The following is an 18616-nucleotide window of genomic DNA, read 5'->3' as shown; positions in this document are numbered from 1 at the left end:
GGGAATGGGTAGGGTTTTCTAGGCAGGAAAGGAGGGTCCAGGGAGATGGAATGGATTGAACAAAGGGAATGGGATGTCTGTAAGGCAGGAGTCAGGACAAGTGTGCGTTGGTCTTTGACTTTAGTTTTGCTTACAAAGAGCAGTAGTTAGTGTAAATAAAACATACAGGACTGGGGACTGACTTAAAGTCGTTTGCTTCTTTGCCTGTTCTTAGCAAAAAATTAAGAAAGTTGAAGGTAATTTCCCTGTCAACAGAGAAGCTAAATTTTTCTACTTCTCATCGTTGACATGTGAATCTGGTCCATCTACTTTCAAGAAAGTGTCTGTTTGTTTGGTTTACATTTGTCTGTTTTAGCACGTCCATGTGAGCATGGATGACACAATGTAAGTGAAGGTCAGAGGGCAGCTTGAGGGGTCAGTGCTCTACTTCTACCCTGTGGGTCCAGAGAGCAAACTCAAGTCTTCAGGCCAGCAGCAAGCCCTGTACTCACTGAGCCATCGCCATGGCCCCCATCACCCTGGCCCCCATCTCCCTCTGTTCCGGTGCAAAGGCGAGAGCCCTTTGCGGATGGCTGGGGCTGGAAGCCTGGCCCACTCTTCACTTTTGTCAGTAACTTTGGTCTCCTTGTCATTCTAGGTCACTGGCATCTTACCATGCTTGCTCGATGGTGACTGTTTCATCAGGTCCAATTCCTCAACTCCAGACCTTGGGTTATTATTTGAACTTGGAATTTCTTACATTCGAAATGTATGTCAAAGTTGAAAGACAAACTGTACTCTGTTCTGGTGTATCAAAGGGGAACAATTAGAAATGTGTCTGAGTTATAAGCAAAATAATAGAAGCTGTGTTAGCTGCTCTTCTGTTGCTGTGGTAAAATGCCCTGACAAAAGCAGCTTCGGGGAAGAGTTTATTCTGGCTTACAGTTCTCGGGACTCATTCCGTTGCGGCAGGAAAGGCGTGCCAGGCAGCAGAGGGAGGCAGACTATGAACAGGAAGTGGGACTGGACTAGAAACCTCAAGACCCACCCCAGTGACCCACTTCCTCCAACACAGTCCACCTCCTAAAGGTTTTATACCCCAAATCCCAAACAGCAGTACCAGGTGGGGACCAGGTATTCAAACACACATACCTGGGGGACATTCCCACTTAAACCACAGTGGAGGATTTCTGTGGATCAGAAATTGAACTATGAGGGAACCAGAGTGGTGACGATTGTCATTTTTTAAAAAAGTATTACATTTATTCCTGGGCACAGCATGGCAGTCAGGGAACAGTTGTAGGGTCGACTCTCTCCTTGGACCATGTGGTCTCAGGCATCAAACTCCAGTCGTCAGGCTTGGCAACAGACAGCTTGACTCACTGAGCCTTCTTACTGCCCTGGTTCTTGATTTTTATGTGGTACTGCTAAGTGGTATTTAAGGCAGCAAAGGGGTATTTGTTGGCATTTATAGCATCATTGAACCCCAGTTGCTTTTAAAAAACAAAAACTCATAAAGGATGGGACTTTCCAGAGGTAATTCAAAAGTCCTGAGGGCATTCTGTCTTCTAGAGCTGAGTCCTCTTAACTTTGTAGGTCACAGTTCTCACTCAGGGACTTGAGAGGGTGGCAGGGGAACAGGCTAAGTGTGCTTTAATGTTATCATGAGAATACTAAGCCCACCGGTGTGCACCCTCACTAGTGACTCCTGTGTCTGGGCATAGCTTGAGAGGTATAGCTTATAAACGTGACAGCTGCCTCACAGGGAGCTGCCACAGGAAGATCATGTTGATTTACTGCATTGTCCTGTACATCTTGAAGACAGATGGGTAGGACACGAGAAGAGCCAAGTGAGCCCCAGTGGTCCCTGGCAATTGGCAGGAGGGCTGAGCTTCCTAGCAGAGGATTATAGGCATGTTTCTCTGTGTCTCAGCAGCCACTTCCCAAATAACCACTCAGGGGCTTACTATTAATTCTAAATGCTTAGCTGATAGCTCAGGCTTATTACTAACTAGCTTTTACAACTTAAATTAACCCATATTTCTTATCTAAGTTCTACCATGTGGCTCATGGCTTGTTACCTCATTTTGTACATGTCCTGCTTCCTTTATGTCTAGTTAGTGACTCCCCAGACTCCACCTTTCTTCTTCCCAGTGTCCTTAGTTTGGTTCTCCCCACTAACCTTATCCTATCCAGCTATTGGCCAGTCAGATTATTTATTAAACCAATCACAGCAACATATATTCACACAGTGTAAAGGAATATTCCACAGGGAATCCTTGAGTTATTGATTCCTATATTCCATCCCCCTACAAAATAAAGCTTCAAAATGTCATGTAGTATCCTGTGATTTGACATTGTCCCCAAACTGTGTATAGCACTGGAGATCTAATAGCAACAGTTACCTCAGAATTGGGTTTAAGTGACCTTTCAAAGCGACTGTGACAAAGCAGGATTGTCATTTGAAGTCCCACTTTTAGCATCTGACCTGAAGGTGAAATGGAGCCCTGGTGTGTCGTATCTTATTTTCTTTCAGGGGCAGCTTAGTCCTTAGAGTGAGTGTTAGCTGTGCTCCATCCAGAGGGCTTGGGTTGTGCTTATGGCTTATGACACCATTCTGTGTGCCTGTTTTATTTCATAGTCTACTGGTGAGAGAGGAGAGTTAAGCTGTGGCTGGGTATTTCTTAAGCTTTTTGATGCCAGCGGAGTTCCTATTCCAGCAAAGTAAGTGGGCTTCTTTTTCCTCACAAATGGGCAACTTCGTAGAAAATTCCTAGGACTATCTACCTCAGGTTTATTCTGTTACCATTTCAGTGAGTTTTGGGAAGAGGGCTTTTCATATTGATCGCAGTGTCCGAGGGAGCATGGGGAAACAGTACACAGTCTCACCCGAGTGAAACGCTTGCATGGCTGCCTGCTGAGAGCATTCAGTCTCTAGTCCTTATGGTGTCACCGCACACACCAGGCTGGAAATAGAGCCTGGCATTCTTCAGAAGGCTGGGTCTGCAGTCCTCTGCCTTCCCACAGCTGTAAACACATTGAAGCCATAAGAGCAAAGCCTGGGCCAGTACCTGTGCTCACACACAAGGGTGAGGGGATCGTCTCCCCGTCTCAGAAACTAACAAGAAAATAGATAATCTTAAACTGGGGAATGTTGCTGGAGAGCTGCTTTCCAGGTTCCACCAAGCCCCACAGTCCCACAATCCACGTATAAAATAATCACTCAGACACTTATATTACTTACAAACTGTATGGCCATGGCAGGCTTCTTGCTAACTGTTCTTTTATCTTAAATTAACCCATTCTTATAAATCTATACTTTGCCACGTGGCTGGTGGCTTACCGGCGTCTTTACATGCTGCTTGTCCTGGCGGTGACTGCAGTGTCTCTCCTCCTTCTTCCTGTTTCCCCAATTCTCCTCTCTCTTTGTCCCGCCTATACTTCCTGCCTGGTCACTGACCATCAGTGTTTTATTTATGGACCAATCAAAGCAACAGATTTGACATACAGCCCATCCCACAGCACTTCCCCTTTTCTTTTCTTTTTTTTTTTTTTTTTTTTTTTTTTAAGGAAGGTTTTAACTTTTACACATCTCCAAAGACAGCTTGGTATATTTGGGAATTTGGCCGTAGCTTCTCTTACTACTTCCTGCTGGAGGGGGCGCTGTATCTTATGGGGACACAAAGAAAATTTAAGGATCATGGAGTAGTCCATGAGGCTGTATCATCTGAGCCAGTTGCCTTGAAACGATTCTGGATGTTGGATCATCTGGGCCATGGTGTCATCGGAGACCTTTCAGGGGGTCTTGGCTGGTCAAACCTGATGTATCTTAATCTGGAACAAATCCACAGCCTCTGGCTTTCTGTGGAAACAAAAGCAGAACCTCTTTTCCAAAGCAACATATCCTTAAATCCGAATTTTGAAGTCAAGGTATCTTTAAAATATACATTTTGGCATAACTCAACAGCTTTTGCAATCAAATGTTTTTTTTTTCAGTTATGAATATCAAAGAGAACATAATCCAGATTCTCTGTTTGGTAGCCATCTCTACGTGGCTTATTTTTTATATTACCTTGAGCCTATTGCTTTAAACTGCACCATTATAAGACTGAAACGGCGGTGTGGCTACTGGCTCCGCCCATTTCAGCTTACCAACATGGCGTTGTCCGCCAGTTCTGTGAGTCATCAAGTCTCAGAAATAGTGGGTCTAAGCTTTTATCAAAGCAGCGTATAGCCCAGAAACCTTTTTTTTTAAAAATACTAGTAAAGACTAAATCTACCACACAGCTTAATTTGCCGCTGACAGATGCCTCATTTCCGCCATACTGCCGGTCAAACACACACGCCAGGAACCTGCCAGTGTTCAAACCTGAGTTTTGTGGTATCTAGCTGCCCTTATGAGACATGAAGCAGGAACCTGGTTTTGGCTCTGTTTAGAATTGGTTATTAAATATTCTCAGGTTTAAGGTGGAAACTTGAGCCGTTGGGCACCATATGTTGCTGGAGGGCTTCTCTCCAGGTTCCATTAAGCCCCGCAGTCCCACAATCCACATATAAAAACTCAGACACTTATATTACTTACAAACTGTATGGCAGTGACAGGCTTCTTGCTAACTGTTCTTTTATCTTAAATTAACCCATTCTTATAAATCTATACCTTGTCACATGGCTGGTGGCTTACCGGCGTTTTTACATGCTGCTTGTCCTGGCGGTGGCTGCAGTGTCTCTCCCCCTTCTTCCTGTTTCCCCAATTCTCCTCTCTTCCTCTCTCTTTGTCCCGCCTATACTTCCTGCCTGGTCACTGACCATCAGTGTTTTATTTATGGACCAATCAAAGCAACAGATTTGACATACAGACCATCCCACAGCAGGGGAAATGAAGACTTGAGTCAAGGACATAAGCAGTAAACTTACAGGAAGGATACAGGTGGGCAGCCAGAGGGACAGACCAGGACTGGGACTCTGGGTGGGAAGTTGGACCGTCCGGAGCTTTGGACCCAGCTCTTCCTGGGTGATGGTTCAGGTTCCGTAGCATCTGCAGGTCTCAGTTTCCTCCTCTTCAATCTGGAGATTATTTCCTGTCTCAAGGCCTCATGTGAGGATTACTTTATGCAACACTTCCCTCGTGCTCTTCTTTCTCACCAGTGGGCAGAGTTAAGAGTCCTGGCCACTGGTTATAGCTGACATCACCCTAGCAGGAAGGAAAGGGCATTTGTTACCACTGGGTTGTAATGGAACCCTGATTTCTTACAATTTTTTAAAAATGTATGTTATACTTAGTATCTCTAAAATTATGTTACAATATAGCTTAGGGTTATATTGCACTTGGTAGAGGAGATAAGGAAATGCACATGTCCACCTTTCCAGAAGTGGAGTCACAGCTCTCTTTAATCCCCTCCAGTGTATGTCGTGTGAAGGAAATTGTAGAATGATGTGACCAGTGTGCCTCCACTTTTGTTCATTTGCGCTGTGTGGGTGGATCCAGGTCAACTGCTCCAAGGAGCAGAGTGGGAGTAACTTTTCGCTTCACTTCCATAAAAGAGGAGCACATGGGACCCAGGGGTAACAACTCAGAGAGCCGGTGCCTGCCTAGCAAGAGAGAGAGGGAAGTGTGGGGAATATATAGAAACTCATAATGACTTCATTGCACATAATGACTCAATACATTTGAGAAACGAGAGCCATTACTTCTTGGCACAAATCATTAAAGTCAAATCATTTTAGTGACGTCAGAACCTTCTTCTTCCCATGGAAAACCACAGTTTCTGCAGTTAGTGCTGAGGAGAGCGTCTGTCTGTTAAGATGTTACTCATGAAAGAGTCAGGACCTTGATTCTCATTTACCAGTGAGTTGAATAAAGTGCCCGTGAATACCTTTGTGCTGAAAAGTATTCCTGGCTGAGTCTAGTTCACAGACACCCATGACGTAGACTCATCATGTATACTGTTCTTTTGCAGAACGTATGAACTCTTCTTGAAAGGCGGCACTCCTTACGAAAAAGGCGTTGAAGTGGACCCTTCAGTGTCCAGAAGAGGTACAGCCCACGTGTAACCCTCTGTCAGGGGCTTCTTAGCACCGTGACCCTGCCGTAAGCAAGTTAAAGGAGGGAGGGGTTATTTGGACCCACACTTCCACAGGGTTTAGTCTGTGGTCACTGCGCCGTTGCTTTGGGTCTGTGTCACCAAAGAGCGTCAGGGTCAAGTGTGTGGTGAAGAAGTTCTTCACCCATGATGGCTGGGAAGTGGAGGGCCGAAGGGCAAGGGTCCCTATGTCTCCCAGTGGCCCAAAGGTGTCCCTGAAGGCCCTACCCTCAAAAGGTCCCACTACCTCTTCTTTACAAGTCTTTAAAAAAAAAAAAAAAGATTTGTTTTGTGTGTGTGTGTGTGTGTGTGTGTGTGTGTGTGTGTGTGTGTGTATGTATGTATGAATGTCTGTACCACGCGCATGCTTGGTGCCTGTGGAGGTAAGAAGAGGGTGTCAGAGGCCCTGGAACTGCAGTTACAGATGGTTGTGAGGCACTATGTGGGTGCTGGGAACTGAACCTGGGTCCTCCGCAAGAGCAGCAAGTGCTCTTAACCACTGAGCATCTCTCCAGCCCTCATAGGCCTTTGAGTGATGTCTCAATCCAAACTGCATCACCCTCCCTTCCTTAAAGAGGAAGCAAGCAATGGAGAGCGAGAATGCAACTGTTTCCTCACGAGACACTCTCCACTCAGAATCAAAACCTTAATGTGTCACTAGTATGGAAATTAAGCCACTTTCATCTGAGTGTTTGGCTTTTGCTAACACGTCTGAGACTCTAAGGTAGGCACCTGTGGAGAATGGGGACCTGTCTCAGCTCCTTGTTATTGGACACTGGAATGATACTTGGCTTAGTTGGGGTTTCTATTGCTGTGAAGAGATACCATGACCACGGCAACTCTATAAGGAAAACGTTTAATTAGGGCTGGCTTATAGTTCAGAGGTTTAGTCCATTATCATGGTGGCGGGAAGCATGGTGGCAAACAGGCAGACATGGTGCTAGAAAAGAGCTGAGAGGTCTACATCTTGATCCACAGACAATAGGAGGTGATCTGTCACACTGGGCATAGCTTAAGCATAGGAGACCTCAGAACCCCCCCCCACAGTGACACATGTCCTCCAACAAGGATGCAACTATTCCAGCAAGCCACACTTCCCAACAGTGCCACTCCCTTTGGGGGCCATTTTCTTGGAAATCACCACAGTAGTCCGTCATGGAAGGAAGTCAGGGCAGGACTCAAACAGGGCAGGAGCCTGGTGCTTACTGGCTTGCTCCTCATGGCTTGCTCAGCCTGCTTTCTTATAAAACTCAGGACCACCAGCCCAGGGGTAGCCCCACCCACAATGGGCTGGACCTTCCCCCATCAATCACTGATTAAGAAGAAAATGCCATACAGGCTTACCTGCAACCTGACCTTTAGTTTTGTTTGGTTTTTGATTTTTGGTTTTTGTTTTTTTTGTTTTTTTGGTTTGGTTTTTTTTGTTGTTGTTGTTGTTGTTTTGTTTTGTTTTGTTTTTTGAGACCAGGTTTCTCTGTAGCATTGGAGCCTTTCCTGGAACTCACGCTGTAGACCGACTGGCCTGGAACTCACAGAGATTCACCTGTCTCTGCCTCCCAAGTGCTGAGATTAAAGGCCTGCACTACCACCACCCAACTGCAACCTGATCTTATGAAGACATTTTCTCAACTGAGGTTCCCATCTCTCAGATGACTTTAGCTTGTGTCAAGTTGACATAAAACTGCCAGCATAATACTTGTGACAGATATAGAAGGAGTAGGACAAGCTAATTCAAAGGATATTTGAATGTGTGTCAGGTTGCCCTCCAAAAGAACCTGAGTGCCCTTAATACCATCCACCCAGCAGTGTGCTGGAGAAGCAGGAAAATGGACAGTAAGACAGATAGGGTCCTTCCTCATAGAGTGAGAGTCCACAGACATGCAGTACCTTGGCACTCCTCCACCCTCTTGGTCCTGGCTTGGTGCTCCCGACCCTTGCCACTGCCCCACAGTACAGGGTCCCACCTTTCAGAAGAGACAGGGCTTTGGAGTCTGTGGATCTGTTGGGTTTACCTGGAGCCAGGTGTGTTTTGTCAGCTCCCTTTCTTCACGGCGCAGCCATCACGGTGCCTGTGAGGTACCCTCTCGAGACTCATAGGCATTCATGTCAAGACAGGCTCACAGAAGCTGGGTGGGGACCACTGCCTTTCATGCAATCCAGCACCACTGGCTGTAAGATTGTCACGGAATATTTGTTTAAATGAGCACTGTCCCAAGCACTTAAGCTCTGTCTCCATGTTCCTGATGTCTTTGTAGCACAGGGCAGTGTTTTCCGTCAGATGATAAGCATGCGGAGGCAGCCTCAACTGCTGGTGAAGCTGCGGTCTCTGAACAGGAGGTCCAGGGCCATGCTCAGGTGAGTGGCTGGCCTGACCCTCTCGGGGATAACTGGGGTGGGGGCTTCTTTCTTGACTTTCGTCAGTTGCTCTTTGCATCTTTGAGTACTCTGCCAAAATCCATACAGGCAACAGAATAGTAGTAAGGCTTCGATTCACTTCCTCTCCAGTTAGCTCAAATGGTAGATGTAAGGCCAGGGGAGGTAGCTCAGTGGTTAACAGCACTTGCAGAGGACCTGTGTTTGTTTCCCAATACCCATGTCAGGCAGCTTACAGCCATCATAACTCCATCTCTAGGGGATACAATGCCCGCTTCTGACTTCCCTGGGTGCCTGCACACATGTGATACACACACATATACACCTAGGTTGTTTTGTTTTGTTTTGTTTTAATGAGGCATAATGTCTTTTTTCTTTAAAATTTTTTTTAAAATTATATATACATATACAGTGTTCTGCCTGCGTGTATTCCTGCACACCAGAAGAGTGCACCAGATCTCATTATAGATGGTTTTGAGCCACCATGTGGTTGCTGGGAATTTAACTCAGGATCTCTGGAAGAGCAGCCAGTGCTCTTAACCTCTGAGTCATTCTCCAGCCCTAGGATTTTAAATGATAGATATCATGTTAGATAATTTAGATACTCTTGGATAGACAGGGCTTACCAGTGTCGCCCTGTCCTAAGGGACCTGCTTTTCCATGTCAGGGTTAAGAAGACTAATCCGTGTGTAGGAAAATTCCCTTTTGACCAAGCAGTTCTCAAGTCTTGACAAATGTACATGATGGTGTAACAGTCCCTGCATTCTCATTCTCTCGTTGAGAAAAAAGCTGTCTCCTGTCGATGGGCTCCCCAGCTCCAGCCTCAAGCAGCCACTCATGTCTTCCTCCTTAACACCTCTCTTTTCCAAACCATCAGGAGTGGTACTGTGTAGACTCGGAATCTGCTTTCTTTCACTCAGCAAAATGCACTGGCGGCTCAGCCAGGCTGCGGGTATGTTGGTAACTTGGTCCTTTTCATTCTAAATGGTGTTTCTAGATCTGATCAGTCAGGAATCAAACTTCCCCAAATACTTGCATATAATGTTTACATACAGTGCATCTGTCTACATTCCTTATGGGTACAAATGCCTAGGAGTGGAGCTACTAGCTCATATCGTGCCGCCTTAACTTGATAAGAAGCTACCAGGCTGTTGTCCACATGACTGTGCTGTCTACACTGCCTAGCAAAGCATCTGTTTCAGTTACTGGGCATTCTTGACAGCACTCGGTATTATCTATTTGGGGGGAGGGGATGGACCATTCTGATGTGAGAAATGTTTACCCCTGTTGTTTTGACTTGAATTTCCTTGGGGTGATGATTTTACGTGAGTGATATATATCTCAGGTCTGCCAGCGCCTCACTCAGTGCCCTGTAGTCATGTAAGCATCTCTCCCAGGAGCTCACACTTTAAAACAATGTCAGCCCTACGAAGCTGCAATAAGACTTGATAAAAGGAAGCATATAAAAACAATTCGCCTCTATTTATAATATGCGGCACACACCCAGACACAGTGGTGCCCGCTGTGTGCGCCAGTGTAATTATTTCATACATAGATAAATGTAAATGCCGTTCCAGGATTTGTTCAAATGAGCATGCGTGTTAGCTGGTAAGCTCGGGGAACTTAAATAGGCCTTGAAGGGCCGGAGAGGTGTGACTGTGGGGCACGTAGGGAGCCAGGGGGAGGGAAAAATATATATAGGGTGGAGCCTGCTGCAGAGGGCCACCCTGCCAGGACCTGCTTACTGCTCACCAGTCAACGGGGTGGGGAAGAGGTGCCAGGAAGATGGCTCACAGGTCGAGGTGTTTGCCGCTGAGTCAGACGAGGTGAAGGAGAGAAACATCTCCTGAAGGTGGTCTTCTTTCCCCTGCGTACGCGCTATGGCATGCGCATACCCACGCACACAAGTGAGTGGTATGGTTTTAAAATTTGTAATGAAGCAGGAAAGTGAAAGAAGGCTTGGTCTGCCCCTCGAACATGGCTGTTTTCAGCCCAGGTTGAGCTCTCAGTCCAGACAGCCCTTGTTCTAGCCTCATGCTGAAATGTGAGGTATACTTACAGTTCAGTCTGTCGGCAACCATTAATAATATGCTCGTGGATCTTAGCTACTCTTGGCTTTCTTTTATTTTTTTTTTCCTCCTTAGATATCCATAGAGCCTCTAATCCACCTCCCCTACTTTTGGCCAATCTTATTTGAAAAATTGTTCCTTTTCAAGGTGAAGAAAACAAAAGCCTCACAGTAGCAGCCTTTATAAGAGAAATGTCTGTCTTCATCCTTCTTATTGCTGCTGCCTGCTGCTCAGCTGCGGCCAGACTCCAGCTCTTAATGCTGTTTCCTTGGCTCAAATTCTGCTTCTCAGATACACTTTACTGTCTCGGGATCAAACTGGCCTGTGTGGCACAGGGGTCAGGAAGGCAGCCATCCGTCTGAAGTGCTGAATGCTGCCCTGTGTTGTAGGGTCATGAGCCAAAGCCCAGACGTCAGGGACCCACCTTACAGTGTGCAGCTCACAGTAGGCACAGAAACAGATGTGCGACATGATTTCCAAGTAGAGCTCTTCCTGCTTGTGTGTCCTCTTGTGTTCCTCGGAGATTTCCCTCCCGCTGTCCCCAGCCTCTCCTGCCTGTCTGCTGTGTGGACCCTCAGACTTGAGCTATGTCTGGGAATTGCCATTCTACTTTGAGCACCCTGTGGATGTGAGCCAAGCACTGGTTGGCTCTCATGGAAACCAGGCCATGCATGTATGGACTTTCTGGGCCCAGAGGATTATGGGCTGTGAGACTTGTGCTGTGGGTTCAAGGTGAGAGGCATGTGAGCTTTACACACAGTTCTCCGAGCTTCCACACCAGGGAAGGGAAGACAGGCAGGGTTCTCCTGTTCAGCATCCTCACTTCCCTAACAAGCCACTCTCCATGGGTTCCAGAAGGGTAATGACACTTTCCACATTATCTCCCCCTTTCACAGGTATATCCCACTTCTAGCCCCATCCTCCCCTGTTGACGAGCTTCATCCCTGTTTAAATACAGTTCTGTTCTACTCAGTGGTGAGAGAGGCTCCATTATGCCAAGACACATATAACAGTGTAGGCAGAGCCCCTGGCAAGAAGCCCAGACTGAATTTTCATCGGTGCCCATTTTCACCTAAGACTCAGCTCCTGCTTGCTTGTGGCCCCTCACCCATCCAGCAGTTTTGCATAGGCCCTAGGTATATATCATTTGTGTGTCAGAAGACATGAAGATACAAAGTGCAGAGCCACCTCTTCTGGGTTCTCGAAACAAGAGCTTCTCGGTGTAGCCCTGGCTGTCTTGCAACTTGCTCTGTAGACCAGGCTGGCCTTGAACTCAGAGATCTGCCTGCCTCTGCCCCCTGAGTATTGGCATTAAAGGCGTGTGCCACCATCACCCGGCTAAGACCCACTTCTTGAACCAGTTTCTTTGAACAAGGAAGGACGTACACCTCCTGGGCCCATAGCCTCAGTTTGTGGTTGCTGTTACCTGACAGTAACTCCATGTTCAACTCCACCAACACTTGTCCCATTTTCCTTCTTTCTTTCTTTCTTCCTTCCTTCCTTCCTTCCTTCCTTTCTTTCTTTCTCTTCCTCCCTCCTCCTCCCTCCCTCCCTCCCTTCCTCCCTCCCTCCTCCCTCCCTCTCTCTCTCTCTCTCTCTCTCTCTCTCTCTCTCTCTCTCTCTTTCTCTCTTTCTTTCTCTCTTTCTTTCTTTCTTTTTTTCTGAGATAGGGTATCTCTACTATGTATCTCTGGCTCTCCTGGAACTCCCTATGAAGGCCAGACTGGCCTTGAACTCACAGAGATCCATCTGCCTCTGCCTCCTGAGCGCTGATATTAAAGACATGGACCACCCCCACACCCCACCTGGAGTCATTTTCCAAAGGGGCTTAACTTGATTCAGTCTGACCCAAGGCATACTTCTATGTCCTGAGGAGAGAGTTCTGAGTTGAAGCTCTCGGGGTTCTGAATGTCAGGAAACATTGGTCCAGAGCAGTGGTCTCTATAATCCCTACGAAGTTATTTTCCTTCATCTGTTTAGTGTTTTTCCATCCATTTCTCTCTTTAACTTATAGTTTACTCTTATTTAAAGTATGGTAAGAATGTTATTGCTGGACCCATTCATTCCATTTCCCGCACTCTGTTCCTGTTTGCTGATTTCCAGGTGGAGTTAAAGGAAAGTGTGTTTTCACTTCTTGGGCTCAGCCTTTAGCTTAGAACTTTCTGGTCATCTTAGGTGTGGAAAAAATGAGAAAATTTCTATGAGACACCATTGCCTCATGAAGAAGGGAAGTGGAGGGAAAGGAGTGCCCACACTAAGGAGTGCCCACGCCCTCCAGACAGATGGAGCAAACAGATCTGTAGGAAAAGGGGGCAGTGGAAGGAAGGAAGGGCCCACCCCTTCCCCTGGCAGAATCAGTGAGGTCTCCAGCATGAGCCCTGTACTTGGCACGCCATGGAGCACTGCCCACAGAGGCCACAGCAGACGGAGAATACCCCAGGAGTCCCAGCATAGTGGCATCGGCACTGTGAGTGGTCCTCAGCTGTCAGCCCATGAAATCTAGCTTGACTTTATACCACGTCGGTATTTTTTCGTGCTCAGTGAACCGAATAGTGCATGTGACTATGGTAAGACACCCTAGAAATGCAGGGATAAGGAGTGGCTGGGGATGCTCCTCTCCATTCCGTGAAGCTACTTACCCATAGACTCCTTTGCTCCTGCACTCCAGCCTAACGGCCACACCCATCTCCTCTTCCAACCAGCCAGAAGCCTGAGCATCAGCTGTGGGATCATTGTCCCTTCTAAAATTCACTAGATATTAAAATAAAGGATTAATTATAAAAATTGAGGCTAATTTTTTGTAACCTTTGAATTATGTTTTTCCTGCATCTGAAGGAAGCCTCTTGTAGATAACATAGTTGAACTTACTTTTAAAATTCTTTCTTCTAATCTATACATTTTGATTGGGGAGTTTTGATCCGCTTACATTTAATATAGTTGCCCATGGGGAGTGCCATCATTTTGTCATTTTTATTACTTATTTTCTGTATGTCTTATAACTTTTTTCTTTCATATAGTTTTCCTTTCTGTTTAGTTGATTTTTTTTGGCACTGACACTTTTCCATTTCCATTTGTGTATAGTCTGTAGATTATGTATATTTGTGTGTGTGTGTGTGTGTGTGTGTGTGTGTGTGTTTACCATGGAAATTTTTTTATATATTGCACCACAAAGTTATAATAATCTATTTTAAATTAGTACCATCTAAACTTTAATATTAAATTGTTGGTTTTTGGTTGTTTTTTTTTTTTTTTTTTTTGAGCCCTTGCTATATACTAGACACTGTATTAAATGCTACACTTGCTTCATTTTAATCCTTTCAGTAACCTGAAATTCCGGTATTACACTTGGCATCCTACAAATAAAGAAACAAAAGCACACAGAGAGTGATTAATTAATCCCTCGTCTGACTGCTAGGAAGTAGCAAAGTCAGGATTCATTTCAGGTCTGTCCCGCCTCCTGTGTCCCACCCAGCCCATGAACAGTCTGAACTGGCATTTCCTCTTCTTCCACCACATCAGGCTTGGCAGCAACAGGCTTTTGTTCAAGCTTGTAGCTCACTAGTCCCTTTCCAAAACAACACATTAATGACTTTCCTTTTGATTTGACATTTAACACGGGTGTATACACTAGCGTAGAAGCACAAGCATGCAGCCCAGTGCTGAGACATAAAAGTGTGTATCTGAGGAGTCCATTTATCTCTGGTTTCATGTGCCCAAGTTGTGATGTAAGTTTTCCTTTAAGCTGTAAAATCTTTTTTCCAATAATAAAGTATAACTTGGAACTGTTCATTCAAGTCATACCCAGAAGAAAAAATCCAGTAGGTTGGACTGAAAGGGTCTGTTTAATGAATGCCTCTCTTCTCCTGTTAGCCTGCTGCCAGAAACCTTGGTGGGAAGTATGTGCTCCGCTCATATACTGATATTTTACCGACAAATTCTTGGAGATGTACTCCTGAGAGACAGGGCGAACCTGCAAAGTGCTGGTAAGTTTGGGCTGTTCCCTGTGCTAATGCTGTAACCCTGGAAGGTATATGGCTGTGCCTGCCTGTACCTCCTGCCTGCAGATGTGCTGGGGTCAGCACATCACTTAGGAGCAGCTTTGTGAGCTCACATATAGTCGGTTCTTTCCCACTAATTTTCCATTCTGGGGCTTTCAGATCCTGAGCCTGGGTAGAAACACTTTTCTTTTCGGTCTTGGAATCACCTGTTTTCACCTGTGACCTATGCATGCCATCTTTTCAGGAAGAAACCAGAGTCATGCCAAATAGCTGTTCTTAAAATATTGAAGTGTGTCTGTGGGTCACAAGTCAGTAAATCAAATAGTGTTCTAGTTTCTATGCACTGTTTTATCCTTGGTATTTCTCTTTAATTTTGTGTATGTGTAGTGGATGTGCAAGGGTGCACATGAATGCATGTGGGTGTCGAGGTCCAAGCTTAGTATTGGGCATCTTCGTCCTTCATCCCTACCTTATTCACTGAGGGAGGGCCTCAGCTGAGCCGGAGCTCTCCCATACAGCTCGACTGGCTAGTTCTAGGATCCACTCTCTACTGGAGTATGAGTAGGCTGTTAGGCCCCACTGGCATTTGCGTGGGTTCTGGGGAGAGCAAACTCCAGTCCTTATGTTGGTACAGCATATGCTTCCACCATTCAACCGTCTCCCCAACCTTGGTCATTTGTTTTGAGTTCAAAACTTTTTTCCAAGTAAAATATTAAGAATAATTTTAAAAATCAACAAACTGTCATACATGAATGAACTCCCCAAGAGGAGCGCACGTGCTATAAGAACTTAGCCCCAAAGTAAAACATCTTAATTCTTTTTGTGTATCACCAAAACTAGAAATCAGTGTGTCCAGATATCTGTTGCCTGCTGGAGCTATGATGTTGTGCCATTGTGTGACGAATGAAATAAGTATGGCTGTAACCACCCTAATGGAGCAACCAGGCTTCAAAATAAAATAACACACGCCCTTTAGCCTTTTAGAATAATTGGTCTTAAGGAAACTTCACAGAGAGAATATGCACCGAGAAGACCTGAATTGATGTGCAGCAAGAAGAAAGGCTTCCATGAGCAGATAATATCAACAATGAAACCTGACAAGGGACTAGACCCATGGGGAGATGTGTGAGAGAATCATTTCTGATTAGAGTAACCGATGTGCCTGGAGGTCCAAGACAAGAAAATGCGTGGATGCTGGCATGATCGAAGTTGAGGGCAGGCAGGCATGGATGGAGCAGGAGCAGGGCAGCCTGGTGATGCCTCACACTGTGGACTGTTATATTCCCTGTTAGAGAGGAGTCTACGCCATCGTCTTCCCCAGTAATGTAGGACAAAGTCAAAAGAGGCACAGAAACATCCACAGAAATATTTGTGACTCCAGGGAGTGATTCTCGGCTTCAACCATCACGTGCCCTTGGCGTTAACAACTTGGAACCTTCACCAGGGTCCCTGCTCAGAAGCAGGCTTCCTGGCGTTCCTAGAGGCAAGGAGGCTGTTCTCTGCAGTTCTCTACTGAGGCACAGGATTGTGGAATATACTGCTCTTGGCATTCAGAAACAAATACTACTGCTTGAATGTGTCTCTTTCGAAATTCCTGGGTTGCCACTATGGTAGTCTTAAGAGGAAGGGCCTTTGAGAGGTCATCAGGGCAAGGGCAGTGCCCATGACCCTGTGAGTGGATGCAGGTGTCTTTGTAGAGGGCTTACTGCAGTGAATTCTAACTGCCCTTCTGCCTTCTTCCATACTCTTGTACAGAGGACACAGTATGGCCACCCTCACTGGCACCCCATTTCAGAACTTCCCAGATGTAGAGACACAGAAAAATTAAAGGGGACAGCTTTGAGCCTCTGAACCCTCTTGGGAGTCAAAGTGTGTAAAAGTGTTATCAGCAAATAATTGGCATAATAATTTTAACCTGAATACATATACTGAGATCAAATACAGTAAAATCCGAATAAAGTTTGAACTCTTCCTGATGTGTGTTTCAGATTTAATTAGTCATCCCATGCTGGCCACCTTCCCTATGCTCCTGGAACAGCCCGACGTGATGGATGCTCTCAGGGTGGGTACCACGTACTATGATGAAACCTGCTGTAACCTGGTATTTCCCAGTTCCTGTTCATTGTCTAGCTAACTCAGTTTCATCCTTCCAAGCATAATGAATATTACTCCCCAGGGGCTACCTTTCCTGAAGCAGGGGGACTGCTGAGTTCAGCACTGTACTTTCTGGCCTGTTACATTCTGCCATGTAAGATGCCCAAGAGGGTGCTCTAAGAGCGAAACTCCAGAGCAGTCTGTGGACAGCGGGCTAAACTTTCAGGAGAGTCAGGGTGAGCATAACATTCTTTAATTGAATTCAGCATACTGTGCTATCTGAAATAGCGGCTGGATATTAAAGTGAACAGTTTGAAATCTTGGATTTTGGGCTAAATTTGAATTTCCAAAACCACTGTCTTATGTGTCTCAGCCTGAAGCTTTAGTGTCAACAAAAAGAGAAGCCTTGTGACCATGCAAAGCTCATATACAGATAATATGGTAGGTGCCATGGCCAGGTTTGTTTTGGAAGCCTCAAAGATTTAATGAAAGCAGCAAATGATGATCAGAACTCTGTCTCATTAAAGATCCTTAGGTGAAAGGGACCTAATGAAAGGCTGGGGCCACACTTTGACCTGTTGACAGGGATGATGGCACAGATGTGGGGGGATCAACAGAAACCTTTTGAGGCAGATTGGATCCAGTCTGGCGTGATATATGGGGAGGAGCCATGAGTGGTCAAGACCAGAGGCTGCATGTGGAGATCGAGGAAGGCAGGGAGTGCTGGGTGACCAGGACGTTTCACTGAAGGATGATTCTTCTGGCAGTGCAGAGAGGCAGGAACAGCACATGTCCAGCAGGACTGTGGCCATGTCAGTTGAAATTCTTGCTGAGAGCAATGTCATGAGACAGGGAGGCATAAGCTCCCTTTTATAGGTTCTTTGTCTTCTAGGTAAAGGATTTTAGAAGAGACCCAGAAGGAAACTTGAGGAGTTTTATTAGGTTTTATCCATGAAGTAAGCTGTGTCCGGTGTTCTTGGACATAGCTTTCTTGAAGGGAAGCCATGGTCCAGTTATAATCCCATCTCGTGGTACAACCTTTAGAACAATGGGCTTTTATGGTTGAAGACGAGTTTGCCAGCTTTAATATCAGAGGAACCTACAAGAACAGAGCAAGAATATGTTCATATTGGATTCTGAGAGACAAAAACAACAGGACCAGCAGACTGAGGATCTCGGCCGATGCAGGGGGAGGGAGTTGGAAGAAGGAGAGGGCCAGGTGTACTTTCTAAGTCAGAGGTCAAGAAAGCAGGCAGGCTTCGTAGTGGAGGTCTGAGAAGCAGCCTGGGGTAGGGTGTTTAGAAAAGGGTTGTTCCTCACTCATGGTAGTCATCCAGCATGACTCCATTCCATAGTTACCCAAAGACGAAGGCTGGTGAAAGCCCTCTTCTCTTCTAGAACCATCTGGAATGAGTAGCTCTCTCTTTTGCTCTTTTTCCCTACAGGAAAAGGTGAAGGTTGACCTTGGGATTTCCACTGTCCTTGCCTCAAGAGCCTGATCACTTCTGCTCACATTTCATTGGCCAGAACCAGTCATGCGATCCTCTTAACTTGAAGGGAGCTGGGAAAGATAGGCTTCTGTTTGATTTAGAAGGAAAGGATTGGGTCTTGGTGAGGGGGCAGTGACCCCCCCAAAAAAAAAACACACACATGCTTTCTATCCCCACCGAGTCCCTCTGTGTGAAATCCTGCACTGCTTTCTGTGGGCTAAAAGCTAAGGTTGAGTCTTCATACCTGACTGACAAACAGTTGGCCATTTTCCAGACAGTGAGTCTAAGTTACTAAGTGGCATTCACATTAAGCCATATTGTCTAAGATTTACATTTGAAGTATGTGAGTCTCCTGGCTTTACTTAGCTGAGTTCAGTTTGTGATTAGTGTTTTAATAATAATGACACCTGGCCTGCTGTAAAAGGCTGTAGCTCTGGATAGGTTCTCTCAACCTAGAGGCAGTAGGTACAAGTTAATTGGGTGGGATGTCATAGTTCCAGGAGGTAGAAATAACCCTGACCATACCAAGACTG

At 45.8% G+C, this 18616-nt stretch overlaps 1 protein-coding gene and 1 long non-coding RNA gene across 5 annotated transcripts in view; one reads left to right on the top strand and one right to left on the bottom strand.

Annotated features, from left to right (window-relative positions):
* The window catches only part of Nphp1 (nephrocystin 1), a 50245-nt gene that overhangs the window by 28532 nt on the left and 3097 nt on the right, over nt 1-18616 (top strand). For all 4 annotated transcript variants that reach the window (XM_028893389.2, XM_028893392.2, XM_028893391.2 and 1 more), the window contains exons 13-18: nt 638-748; nt 2621-2703; nt 5937-6013; nt 8315-8414; nt 14372-14484; nt 16488-16561. In XM_028893389.2, the coding sequence (XP_028749222.1) occupies nt 638-748; nt 2621-2703; nt 5937-6013; nt 8315-8414; nt 14372-14484; nt 16488-16561 (558 nt within the window). The remainder of the gene's footprint in view (nt 1-637; nt 749-2620; nt 2704-5936; nt 6014-8314; nt 8415-14371; nt 14485-16487; nt 16562-18616) is intronic.
* Nucleotides 16570-18616, bottom strand: part of LOC119087889 — a 16337-nt gene continuing 14290 nt past the window's right edge. The window contains exon 4 of the long non-coding RNA XR_005091398.1: nt 16570-17692. This is a non-coding gene — a long non-coding RNA (uncharacterized LOC119087889). The remainder of the gene's footprint in view (nt 17693-18616) is intronic.

The sequence above is a fragment of the Peromyscus leucopus genome, chromosome 4 (genome assembly GCF_004664715.2).
Source record: "Peromyscus leucopus breed LL Stock chromosome 4, UCI_PerLeu_2.1, whole genome shotgun sequence".
In the NCBI taxonomy this organism is placed as follows: domain Eukaryota; kingdom Metazoa; phylum Chordata; class Mammalia; order Rodentia; family Cricetidae; genus Peromyscus; species Peromyscus leucopus.
This window is presented reverse-complemented; position numbering and strand designations above follow the sequence as displayed.